Below are 13,529 nucleotides of genomic sequence, written 5' to 3'. Positions count from 1 at the left end.
CTTTTGCCATGGAGATTTGGTATAAATCATCAGAGAAGCATGAAATTTTATTTCCCCATGGCTTACTGAATATGTCATCAACAAATCACCTTTTCCATCACATTGTCCTCTAAGAAGTTCCTTTAGGCCAACTTGCATAGACTCTTCATTCCCAGAGCGAGTATCTGGGCCATTCAATCCAGCGCTCCCTAACCTGAGTTCAGGGGCCCTGGCTCCTCAAGCACTGGTGGCAGGGTGGTGGGGGAGACTTTTTGCCCCCACCTACAAAGGCTGCTCTGCCTTAGCCTGTTGCATGTATGAAAATTCCCACATAATTTTAAATTTAAAGAGCACTCTGAATGCCACTAATTGAAAATTACTTCTTATACAGATGGAGAAATGGAATCCCAAGGAAAGAAAATAACTTCCCCAGGGACACATAGTGAGATCGATGTGAAACTAGAGCTAGAACTCAGGTCTCTGGCTTTCTGCCCCATGCTTCTTATTCAGGGGTTTAAAATGGGCCAGAGACTCAAATGCTTTCCAACACCAAACCCTTGCCAAAGGATGACGGAGCACCCCTTCCTCTGGATGCTGGGGTATAAAAGATCAGAAAGGCTCCATCTCCCTCTCTATGCTCTAGGAGACAAGCCAGGTGAACAAAATTAAGGTAATGTAAGGTAGGATTTGATAAACATTATGAGAGAGATCAAAATACATTGCTAGGGGAGTTTATAAACAGGACAATTTCTTTGCTGGCTATGGAGAATCTGTGTTCATGGGAGTGGCTGTATTTGAGTTGGCTCTCAAATCATGAACAGAAGATGAACAATTTCAACTTCTGATAAAATTCAGATTTTCATTTACAAGCAGCCATTCTAGCCTTAGCAGACATGTCCAGAATGACATTATCATACATGCCTGTACCGGGACCGTGTGCGGTCTTATAGTTCAGAATGTCATAATTACATTTGCAATCTCTCTTTCTGCAATGATATCATTTGCTTCCAGCACAGACCCAGATGGTTTGTGTGTTAAAATGCACAACCTGCCAACTTTGTTGGAAGCAGAACTAGTGCCAGGGCATGTCTTGCTTGATTCCCCTTTGAGAAATGTTTTTTAAACTTTTGGCAATTGCATCTTAAAAACATAAGACAAATTTCCAGACCTTATCCCCGGCAGCTCTATCCAGGAAAGAGGCTGGGAAGCGAGCTCTGTAGCAGGAGGCGAGTCCCACAATAGAGTGGGACTCATTTTCAGGGTAAGCTCTAGACTCTTGGTCCTTAAACAGGGATGCACTTGTAATCACCTGGGGGAGTTTGTTAGGCATGTGGATTCCCTGGCTGCATGCTCAGAATCCCCATAGGTTTATGGCAGGATCAAGTTTATTTAGGTATCAGTCCTTGAGTAATTTCTACTGTGTCTTGTGGTTTTAAGATGCAATTGCCAAAAGTTAAAAACAAAAAATTATTTCTCAAAGATCCAGAGATACCCTGCATCAGGAATGGGATGAATAATGCAAACTGCAGTCCTATAGAATATGCACCTCAAACAGACACCATGGCTCAGATGCATTTCTATTCTATAGGGCTGTAGCTTGCATTACTCATCCAAAGCCGGTGTGCATTCACCTGGTCAGGAGCACAGAGAAGACAAGGGGGCTACTTTGGTTCTAGTGCAGCTTAAAGGCCTGTGAAGCCATAAGCCAAATTAAAGGTACCAAAGGGAGTGTCTGGTATACTCCATTTTTGATGCCTCGTACTGCACAGCCATTGCCGTCTTCAAGAATGTGACGTCTCTAACCCTGACCCCTCTTGTCTAGCTCTGGCGGAAATTTGCTCGTCTCGCCTGCAACTTTGTGGTCACCTTCATTCCCTGGGAAATGAGGATAAAGAAAATTGAGAGTAAGTATTTACACTTGGAGAGTGGGGCAGGAATGCAGTGCTAGTGGCTAGTCACAGCCTAAGGAGAGTCTGCTGTGTTCTGGTCCTTACGCTGTGCAGCCGAGGGCACTCTCATAGCAGGGCCACCTCATAGCAGGGCACTCGCATAGCAGGCTCCACATGGGACAACAGATACAGAAGACAAGATACCCGTCCCCACTGCCTGCCAGGATGGAAATAGTCTCAACGTGGGCCTTTCCACGTTCTGCTGTGGCTCTGCTATTCTCTCCCAGTTCATTCCTTCAGTCGGATATAATGCAAACCCCAAAAGGATAAAGTGAAAACCCGAGGATGAATAAGAGGGTAGCTTAGGGAATTGCAAAACACAAATACAAAAATCTGGATTTTCATAGAGATGATTGTGCCCATTTACAAAACATATGCCAAAAAATAAATAAATCATGTCCACGATCACAGTGACACACACAATACCTGGAATAGACTTAACAATAAGTCCAAAATAAAGGAAACGGTAAAATTATACCACAGGATATAAAAGTCTTGTGAAAACACATATGAAGACTTAATATTCGGAAGATGTTAATTTTCCCAAAATTGATTTACAAGTTTGATGCAATCAAATAAAAATCTTAATGTATTGTTTCCAAGTATTTAACAAAATGATCATAAAACTCATATGGAAGAAAAATATCCAAGAGACAAATAAAAAAATTTTAAGGAAGCATGCAAATGAAGTTGCATGACCAAGATATTAAGATACATCATAAAGCTACAAGAATTGAAGCAGTATAACACAGTGTGGGAATTGACTGGCAAATCAAAGGAATAAGCAAAAAATTCAGGAACCAATAGGAATACACATAGACCTTTAGCATACAATAATTATTGAAGTCAGTCTAAATTACTGCATAAATATTGCTGGAACAACTGATTCAATTGTTTTAAAGAGTAAGTTTAATTCCTTCACTTAAAATTCCATTACATATTTGAATAGACAATAAGCAACCATAAAGCGATTAAAGAAAATATAGGTGGTATGATTGCAGAATGAAGACATATCTAATCATAAAAGTGAAGGAGGCAAAAGTACTGTTACATTTAATTACTTAAAAAAAAGAAAATTTACATACATAAAAAATAAAGCTAAAAGATGACAAATTGGGAAAAACATGTTGAATATTTAAATGAATGAAGCAATTTGATATGTTAACAGAAATGTAAATTAGGACAGTGTTTCTTTTTAAAAAAGTTTTCATATGTACCAAAAGTCTTCAGAACGTTATATACTTTGGTAATATGCTTCCGTTTCCTAAAAAACAGAGAGAATCATAATAAACTAAACAAACAAGCCTGTAGTAGCTGTCATTAGTGCTGCACCCAGGTTGCCTTTCCTTGACTGGTCTACCCTTTCCTCAGCTACTGAGTATGAACTGCTTGTCACTCAGCTGCTCCCCTTCAAAGAATTGCCCCAGGACTACCTCCTATTACCCCAATCTGCCACCCATCACCTAGAACTTGCAGGCAGTGACTACTGACAGAGGGGCATTCAAGTCTGATCCCTTGCTCCAGGTGGGACCAAGTCAGTGGTACAATTCATGTTGTGGAGCTCCTGGTGGTATAGACTCAGCTAGACTGCAGCGAAGATCATGCCCGTCCCCGGCTCTGTCCCCTAACCTTCCCTGACTCCTTCACAACTTCTCTATGGAGAGTGCTTCCTTGACAAATCACCTGTTGCCAAATCCCTTTCTCAAGCTCTGCTTCTAGGAAATTTTACCTTAGACAGAAATTATTTATGATAGAACTATCCACCCAGTTTTTATAGAATAGAAAATGTTATATTATTTATTATAGAACAGGTGGAAATGTCCTAAATGTCAAGTTGTGGGGAATAGTTTAAATATGTTATGAAAAATTCACTTGATGGAACAACAAAATATATTTTATAGAAGAGTATTTTTGGCAAGAGAAAATGTTTGTAATATATTGGTAATTGAAGATGTATGCTGGAGAGAAATGCCAATCTTATACAAAACATATTTGTATAAAACATTATTTGTGAAGGGTTACACTAAAAGTCTAATAGAAACTAATTCTAATCATGATTTTAATTTAGTGATCTCAGAATAGGTAATTTTTCTTGTCCTTGTGATGTTTTGTGATTTGCTACTCATTATGACAAATACAAACTAGATTTGAAATAAAATTTAAGAATTTTTTTTAAGTACAACGTAAAACCACCTATTCCAGAATGTTGTCAAATTGTCACTTAGATGCATCCTCGTCTAAGTTCTTCTATGCTTCTGGATTTTCTCAATAGATATAAATTTGTTTTTACTATGGTTTTTATTTTAGAATAAGTTTAGATGTATAGAAAAGTTGGAAAGAGTTCCCGTGTACCCTTCACCCAGTGTCCACTATTGTTAACATCTAGCAAATTGTGTTTTATCTTGAAATTAAGGCAAAAAGACCCTTAGCAAAATCCTTGAAATTCTCAAAATGATGCAAAATAGAAAATATGCCAAATTCTTAAAAGATGCTCTTACTTGTTAACATACATGAAATACTGAAATTTGATAAGACCATTTCAGATGAATATGTCATTAGGGAAGGGACTAACAAACAGCATTTTAGACAAATTAGAGATTTTACCTGCCTGTAGAACTGATAGATATTCAGGGGCATCTTGATCTATCTAAGTGAACACTTAGGAAGCAACACCCCGATTGGTACAATAATGGCATTCTTACTGTAGGCCCTGGGGATGTAAGAACAATTATGGTGTTCTTTCTGTAGGACTTCTTGCACTATGAGGATTTTATTTACACTGTTCTCATTATCTTGTCCTTCTTTAGGTCATTTTGGATCTGGTGTTGCCTCCTACTTCATATTCTTGAGATGGTTATTTGGAATTAATATTGTGCTCACCATTATGACAGGTGCTTTTATTGTCATTCCAGAGGTAAGATGTTTCAGGAGGGAAATAAGTACCACTCATTAAAAAAAAAAAAAAAGGAGATATTACAGCAGCCACATAAAATGGCTCCTTTGGTTATCGCTGTGGGGAGGAAAACATACGTGTCTGGGTAAAGCAGGGCTTGGCAAACCTTTTCTGTAAAGGGCCACAGAATAAATACTTTAGGCTTTGTGGGCTATTTGGTGTTTGTCGCAATGACTTAAATCTGCTGTGTGGCACAAAAGCAGCCACAGACAGTCTATCAAGCAGTGAATGTGGCTGTGTTTCAATAAAATTGTATTTATGAATACTGAAATTTGAATTTTATATAAATTCTTTTGATTTTTTTCCCCAATCACTTAAAAATGGAAAACCATTCTTAGCTCTTGGGCCATACAAAAAGGCCACAGGCTGGATTTGGCCAACCAGCCAGTTTGCCAGCCCAAAGTTGAAATAATATCCAGACCATGTACATTATTCAGGCGATGGGTTCACTAAAGCCCAGACTTCACCATAATGCGACACATCCATGTAACAAAACCGCACTCGTGCCCCTTAGATTTATATAAATTAAAGAAATAAAATCCATTTTTCAACTAAACTTCATCCTCAAAATGTACATGGGGCATTTCCAAACAGAGTCCTTAATAATTCACCCATAGAAACCATGTCTAGCTCCGCGAGACTACATCCAGGTGAGCTCTAATCGGCCAAAAAGAAAATCCGGCCGCCCAAAATTAATTTTTCATCAATGAGAATCAAGCAGAAATCCACATCCTGGAGATGTCTTACGTGTGACGTTTTCACAAGCACATGGAGATCAACCTCTCATTTTCTCCTGGTCCCCTTCCACCCAGAGGACCACATGAAACACTTTCCTCTCTCACCAGCTGATTGCAGGCCAGCCCTTTGGAAGCACAGCCAGGAAGACCATCCCCAAGGAGCAGGTTTCATCTGCCCAAGACCTGGACACCATCTGGTCTCTGGGGGTGAGATTGATGCTTGCTCACACTCTTGTCTTGAGGGAAGGGGTGAATGGGCCACAGTTCTGAGACCTCGGAACCAGAAATGACACTGAGTGTTTTCTTTGCAGGGCTACCTCCAATATTCAGTCCTCTTCTACGGATATTACGGCAGGGAGAGGAAGATCGGGAGAGCTGGCTACCGGCTGCCCTTGGCATATTTCCTAGTGGGGATGGCAGTGTTTGCTTACAGCTTCATCATTCTTTTAAAAAAGTATGACTGCTTGGTTTCCCAAAATACATATCAAGCGTTATGATATGTGTAATGTCATCTAATCTTGTCAATAGCCCTGTAAACTTAAGGTATCCATTTTACAGATAAGATCAAGGCTAAAAGAGGCATGTTGATTTTAACAAGTACTTACTGAACACTTACTGCTTTATACTAGGTCTTATGTTGGGTCTGGAAATACAAGAATCATATATATTTACCAGTTTATGTAATTTTAGACAATGCAGTACCTGCACTAATACGGACATAAGCAATATGATCTAGGTGACCAGAAGTTGCAAAAAGCAAAATGTCCTCCCTTGGTTGTATATTTGTTTGCCTGGGACCTAGCTGCAAATTCTGCAAAGGCCAGGCTTGTCTATGCTGTGATGCACTTGGCACCTCTAGGGCATCACTGGAGGAGGCAAAATGCAAAAGAAGAAATCTGGTGGGGGTTAGGAGCCCTGTACCACCCCCACTGTGAGACCTGCAGGAACTCACCTTCCTTCCCTGGGCCTGATCTGTAAAACGGGCAGGTTGGCTCAGGACATCACCAGGTTTCCTTCCAGCTTACCATTCCGAGCCTCTGTGTAGGAGCTAGAGAAATGCAGACTGACAGGGAGGCTCCAAGCTCCAGGGAAAAGCTGGCCCCACCCACGCTGGCTCACCTGCTGCTTCTGCTCGATTTGTGTTATCACCCTTCACCACCCTACCCCCTGTGGCACCTTAGCAAAATGCAGATAGAAGCACTTGGGGTAAACAAGACGATAAACAAATAAACAAAAATTGAGGAGGTGCATAATGACCTGGGGGCCTTCAGTCGCCCTGAAGCTTTCCAGCTTATCTCCTGGTGGCTTCCAGGACCCACATGGAAGACTCGGGCCCTTTACTAGACATACAATGTAAGAGACAGTTGGAAACAGGAAATATGGATGGAGAGGAGAGCTTATTACAGGAGAAATGCTCTAAAAAATAGGCAGAGTTTCACCTGAGGAGGGATCACGACTCCTGCCTTCAAATATCTAAAGGAATGTGTGAAAGAGGGACCCAGCACGTTATGTGGAGTCCCAAGGGGTAGAGTTCCCATGGGAAGGAGCTCCAAGAAGACTGATTCAAAGGAAAGAATTTTATTTCACAATCACAGCTACAGACATGAGAATAGCTAGCTCCTGGGGGACACACACCTGTAGTGACCTGCTGGGCACCACAGTGGTGGGACTCCTTGTCAAATGAACTCACACAATAATGGGCCATCACAGTTTTCACACTGTTGGAAAGTGTTGCCGAGATCACAAGCATGAGCTGAAATCCAGTCCCTGCTGTGCTGGCCAAGCCGTGACCCCAGGAGCTGCGTCCATCCAGAGGGGAGCAGCCTATTCTAATTCACACAAGGGCTCCGTGGGTGCTTGCTACAGCCCCCTATTCCTGAGAGTCCTATGACCTGTTTGTGCTCCTCTTTCGCAGGATGGCTAAGAACTCCCGCACAAGCCTTGCCAGTGCTTCCAATGAAAACTACACCTTCTGCTGGCGGGTGTTCTGTGCCTGGGATTACCTCATTGGAAACCCAGAGGCTGCAGAGAGCAAAACGGCTGCCATTGTGAACAGCATCAGGGTGAGTGAATGAGCCTGTGCAGGCTGCGGGGGTGGGCAGTGCAGGGCAGGGCAGAGCCAGCTGCTGGCCCTCAGCTGGAAGCCAGAGCTATCCTCTTCCCATTGATGTTCACTGTCCAGGGCAGCTGTTTCCAAAGCAACGTGGACATGCTCCAGGAAATGTACCAAAAGACTCAGTGAAGGGAGGGATAAATATTTTGAAATTTCTTTTTAAATTTTTCTTTTTTATCGTTTTAAAATGTGTTTGTATATTTTAGATAATTTACATAATGGATTATTACCATGTTTCATGTATATAACCTGAAAATGAATTAATACATATATGTGAGGGATATAGACTTTTACTTTTAACTTAGAAAACAATATAATCAGAAATATTCAGAGACTTAGCTCTACTGAACTATACAGACAGTTAAATGGTGCACTCTTTTGAGGAAAAAAAAATCTATTTAGATAATTTAAATTATTACAGCCACACTATCTCTGATCCCTCTTCCCAACCACCAATATCCTTTTTTCAACTGATTATTAGATAACTGATATCTAATTCATTTATATCAATTGAATCCTACAGAATAAAGTCTTAGACATTGAAGGTATGAAAGGAATTGCTGGGTAAATTATTTCTAATGATTTAAAATTAATGATGATGCTAAGCTTTTACTGCTGTATGTATTTTTCCTTAAAGGAGGCAATACTGGAAGAACAGGAGAAAAAGAAAAGCAAAAACCTGTAGGTATTAACATGCCCCATGTTGAATTCATTGATAAGTTTTGTTTTTAGTTTGGTACAAAAACTACCAGAACATCTATATTTTATTTTCACGATTGTCAGGCAGCATTTCTTTCTTCCCTTCTCATAATGTGATCTGAGGAAACTGAATGATTTTTCCATAGCAATATTTAGGACGACTTCCTCCTTCCATGGATCCTGCGACAAAGGTGAGAGGGTCTGAAATTGACCAGTTTCTTATTTCTTACTCTTTTACTTAGATAATAAAAGAGGTATTCTGAGCACCAACTTATGCTGTTAAGAGTAGTTTTACTTAGAAACAAATCATAAGACACAAATATTATCCAGTTGGTGTTCACAAGCCTTTCAAGATGGTTTCCTAGGTTCAAGATTCTTCTCGAGATCTTGAGAGCTATGGTGGTGAGGGCGAGGCCCTTCAACCAGAGAACTAATGAAAGGGAAAGCCACTCCCAGGGAGGGGCTACGGCTCTGACCTCCTGGAGACAGGTAGGTCTGCTCAGTCCACACCTTACTGGTTATTTAGCCCTCATGATTAGTTTCTACAGTGCAGAGAGCCTGTTCAGAGGACTTGTAAAAAAGGACATGGGAAATTCAGGATATACACCCAGCCTCTGGAATAACGAGGGGACTTAGGGAGGCGGGAAGGAGTTGGGAAGGGCTGTCCATAGGGAGTGAGATGACATGGATTCTAGTCCTGTCTTTGTCATTAATATTTATGACCTCGGAAATGCTCTTGAACTTCCTGTACCTGAAGTTCCTCACCTATAAAATAATATGGGATTCTGCCCCCCATTCTTTCTCTGTAGCTCTCCTCCACCAGAGTTGGTAATAATAATAACGTAATATGCCGTGTTGTTATTTTTACCAAGCAAGGTGGCATTGATCATCTCATTTGGGAATGTTTCCTCATTGTGCAAATGAAGGGCCAAAACGTGTAAATGGAAGTGTTGTGACCTGCCCAAGGCTCCCAGTGGGTAGAATTTCATGGAGAAGATACTACACCTTGTGTTCCCCTTCAAATCCTCTTGGCCATACCTTTCTCCAGCCCTTGCTGCTGGGTAGGACTGTGCAGGCCACCACCAGCTGCACACATGTACCCCTTGCTGGTACCCACTGTTTGGTGCCCCAGGGATCTTCTGAGGCTGCAGTGCAGGGCATCCACAAGACCCCAGTCAACACACATGGACATGCAACCAAGAGGCTGGGTGCAGTGCTGGGAGTGAATGCTCATGGAGCTACCCTGGACTGCTGGGAATAAAACAAATGCTTTCCTATTTCACACTGGGCAGACGGTTCTGTCAGGCATTTCATAAGCCCCTCAGAGGGCCCTGCCGTTGCCTCCAGCTGCTGCCAACCCCACTGCATATCCTGGTACTGATGGCCCCTCTCTCCTGCTCCACTCCAGGACCTGCACTCCTGCTTTCTGGGAACACTTCCCAAATAAACTACCTGTAAAAAGGCCTGGGATTCTGTTTTTGGGGAAACCAGGCTAAGACAGGCTCCAAAGCTGGCAGAAGAAGGTGCCTTCAAAATAAGCCAATTGGAAGTCAGACAGGGAGTTGTCCTCTGGTGTTAGAAAAAATGGGTGTGTCTCAGTTCAAACCAGAAACAGGGATGTAAGTACCAGAATCATTACCGATTCACAGATCTGCCCTCAGTATCAGAGACACGTGAGAAGTGAGACCAAATGAGGAAAGAGATGAGCCCGGTGTCTCCCATCTCATAGTCATTTAGTTGCTCGTTTATTTACTTATTCATCTAGCAGATACTTATGAAGCATCTGTATATGCTAAGCCTGTCATAAGAGCTGAAGATACAGCGCTGAAAAAGACTAAAAAACTTAGAGCTTACTTCTAAAGAGAAAAGACGTTTAAGAAACTCCCAAAGGGAGACGGTCAAGTGTTGCATTGTGGCAGGGTCGCATGCCAAGAAATGTGTCTTTATGCAATGCTGTCCTTGTGTGAACATCACAGCATGTACTTACACAAACCTAGATCGTACAGCCTGCTACACACTGAGGCTATACAGTACAGCCTATTGCTCCTAAGCTACAAACCTGAACAGCATGCTACTATACTAAACACTGCAGGGAATTGTAACACATGGTATTTGTGTATCTAAACATATCTTGACATAGAAAGGTACAATAAAAATGTGGTACAAAAGATTTAAAAACGGTACACCTGCATAGAGCACTTACCATGAATTAGCTTGCAGGTCACTCAGAGCAGGAATTTGCTCTGAGTGAGTCAGTGAGTGAGCGACGAGTGAACGTGAAGGCCCAGGACACCACTGTACACTAACACTAGCACAGAGTTTATAAACACTGTCCCTTTCGGCCACACTAAATTTATTTTGTAAAGTTTCTTTCTTAATAATAATCTTAGTTTACTGTCACTTTTTTACTTTATAAACTTTTACATTTTAAAAAACTCTTTGACTCTTTTATAAGCTTTGTTCTATTATTTATTTATTTACTTACTTTTTACACTTTTTTGTTGTTGTTGTTAGAAACTAAGACCAGGCTGGGCGTGGTGATATGTGCCTATAATCCCAGCACTTTGGGAGGCCAAGGAGGATGGATCACCTGAGGTCAAGAGTTCGAGATCAGCCTGACCAACATGGGGAAACCGCATCTCTACTAAAAATACAAAAATTAGTCAGGTGTGGTGGTGCCCACCTGTAATTAGCCGGGCATGGTGGCATGCACCTGAGACAGGATAATAATCGCTTGAACCCAGGAGGCGGAGGTTGCAGTGAGCCAAGATTGTGTCAATGCACTCCAGCCTGGGCAACAAGAGCAAAATGCCATCTCAGGAAATAAAAAGACTAACACACACATTAGCCTAGACCTGCACAGGGACAGGATAATCAATATCACTGCCTTCCACCTCCACATCTCATCCCACTGGAAGGTCTTCAGGGGCAATTACAAACATGAAGGTGTCATCTCTTATGGTAACAGTGCCTTACCCTGGATACCTCCTGAAGGACCTGCATGAGGCTGTTTAACAGTTAACATTTTTTTAATAAGTAGAAGTATAATGAGTAATATATAATAATTACTTGATATAATATATCAAGTAATATATAATATATCAAGTAATATATAATAATAATTACTTATAAGTAATAAGTTTAATAAATAGAAGTATTTTTTTAATAAGTAGACGTATACCATAAAATAATGATAAATAATAGTAAATACATAAGCCAGTAACAGTCATTTAATATCATTATCATGTATATATTGTACATAATTGTATGTACTATACTTTTATATAACTGGCAGTGCAGGAGGCTTGTCTACACCAGCATCATCACAAACATGTGAGTACAATGCATCATGCTACAAGGTCTTGAGCCATAGGAATTTTTCAGCTCCATTATAATCTTATGGAACCACCATCATATACGCAGTCCATCATTGACCAAAACATCATTATGCGGCATATGACTGTACAATGTCAGATTCATTATATAGGATGATAAACCATGAGTCCTCCTTTCCTCTCTTCCTGCCTCCCTCCCTCTGCTGAATGCATTTACTTGAATTCCTACATCTTTAATGTTCATATCACAAAATTCCAATTTTAAGTAGCAAAGCAAGAACTAAAACCCAAATGCTCTCACTCTAAAACCAGAGCTGTTTGTTTGTTCGTCTGTTTCAAGCCTCACTGATGGCAGGCTGGTTGAATTTATGGCTTGTTGCTGATCTCTTAGGAAATGAGGAATTCGAGGGTGCGGGGTGGGGTGGGCTGGAAGAGCACTGATGCTTCAGGGCAGTGGATGTGCTCCAGTTCCCAAGTAGTGCTGTCTGCATCACGGTGCTGTAAGCAGAACCCTGTGTACTGTCCTCATCCCTGCTTCTCTCCCCAGGGCAGTGACGATCTGCCTGAGGATCATTGCCAATATCCTGGTGCTTCTCTCACTGGCTGGGAGCATTTATCTCATCTACTTTGTGGTGGACCGGTCCCAGAAGCTGGAGCAGTCCAACAAGGAGCTGACACTTTGGGAAAAGAATGAGGTACCCACTGCCATTACCTGCAGCACCCTTGAAAAGAGACACAGCTGGGCACAGTGCCTCACCCCCGTAATCCCAGCACTTTGGGAGTCCAAGGCAGGTGGATCACTTGAGGTCAGGAGTTGGGAGTCCAGCCTGGCCAACATCATGAAGCCCCGTTTCTACCAAAAATACAAAACTTAGCTGGGTAAGGTGGTGCACACCTGTAGTCCCAGCTACTCGGGAGGCTGAGGCAGGAGAATCGCTTGAACCCAGGTGGCGGAGGCTGCAGTCAGCCGAGATCATACCACTGTACTCCAGCGGGGGCAACAGAGTGAGACTCTGTCTCAAAAAAAACAGAGAGGGAGAGAGAGACACAAAAGTAGCCTGCCTGTCTGTTCCTTATGTGGGAATATCTCTAGGGAAAACTTTAGCCCTCTCGTCCTAGAGCATGGACTATAAAAACTTCAAGCCAGAGGCGCAGCACTAACGCTTGGCTAAACAATTTTAATCATCTCCTTTGGGAAAGAGTTTGATTCAAAAACACCTTCAAGCATTTACACCATTCTCTACCTTTGAGCCTCACCGACTGTGTTTTGCCTTTTGCATGTCTGTTTCTTCACATCCGTGTTCCACAAATTGATTCTATCTGCACACTGGAGTTAACAACTGCACTCATTCCATTGTATGGATTAAAGTTGACCAGGTGCCATTCGTGAATATTTAGGTAGTTTCTGAATATCTAAATGACAATTAATGCTTCCAGAACCAGCTCCACGCAAATGGTTTGTTTTTTAAACAATCATCTCTCCCCGAACCGTTGTGTGAATATTCCCATAAACAGAAAATTACCAAGTGAATGGTTATGAATAATTTTAGAATTCTAAATATTCATTGTAAGACCATTGTCCTGAAAGGTTGGTCCAATTTACCTATACAGATTTGAAAGGCAGAAATAGCACAAAAACCACCTTTCAGACCATTTCTATGAAAAATATTACCATCCGTTGGAATTTAAACAGAAAGGTGTGTAAGATGGTCATCAATTTATCATATTTATCACTGTACAGTAATTTATCAAAATCTGAGTCTA

General features: G+C 41.5%; 1 protein-coding gene and 1 long non-coding RNA gene across 2 annotated transcripts in view; one reads left to right on the top strand and one right to left on the bottom strand.

Annotated features, from left to right (window-relative positions):
- The window catches only part of LOC135270563 (uncharacterized), a 167,656-nt gene that overhangs the window by 133,347 nt on the left and 20,780 nt on the right, over window positions 1-13,529 (bottom strand). The window lies entirely within an intron of this gene.
- Window positions 1-13,529, top strand: part of TMC3 (transmembrane channel like 3) — a 40,076-nt gene that overhangs the window by 8,109 nt on the left and 18,438 nt on the right. Inside the window, exons 4-10 of the mRNA XM_012449483.3 lie at window positions 1,802-1,883; window positions 4,736-4,842; window positions 5,727-5,825; window positions 5,930-6,072; window positions 7,534-7,681; window positions 8,369-8,412; window positions 12,313-12,460. Coding sequence (XP_012304906.2) covers window positions 1,802-1,883; window positions 4,736-4,842; window positions 5,727-5,825; window positions 5,930-6,072; window positions 7,534-7,681; window positions 8,369-8,412; window positions 12,313-12,460 — 771 coding nt within the window. The remainder of the gene's footprint in view (window positions 1-1,801; window positions 1,884-4,735; window positions 4,843-5,726; window positions 5,826-5,929; window positions 6,073-7,533; window positions 7,682-8,368; window positions 8,413-12,312; window positions 12,461-13,529) is intronic.

The sequence above is a fragment of the Aotus nancymaae genome, unplaced genomic scaffold (genome assembly GCF_030222135.1).
Source record: "Aotus nancymaae isolate 86718 unplaced genomic scaffold, 86718_ANA_hifiasm-v0.15.2.pri h1tg000064l_0, whole genome shotgun sequence".
NCBI classification, from domain to species: Eukaryota; Metazoa; Chordata; class Mammalia; order Primates; family Aotidae; genus Aotus; species Aotus nancymaae.
Note: the sequence above shows the minus strand (reverse complement) of the source record. Positions and strands in the feature narration are given on the sequence as shown.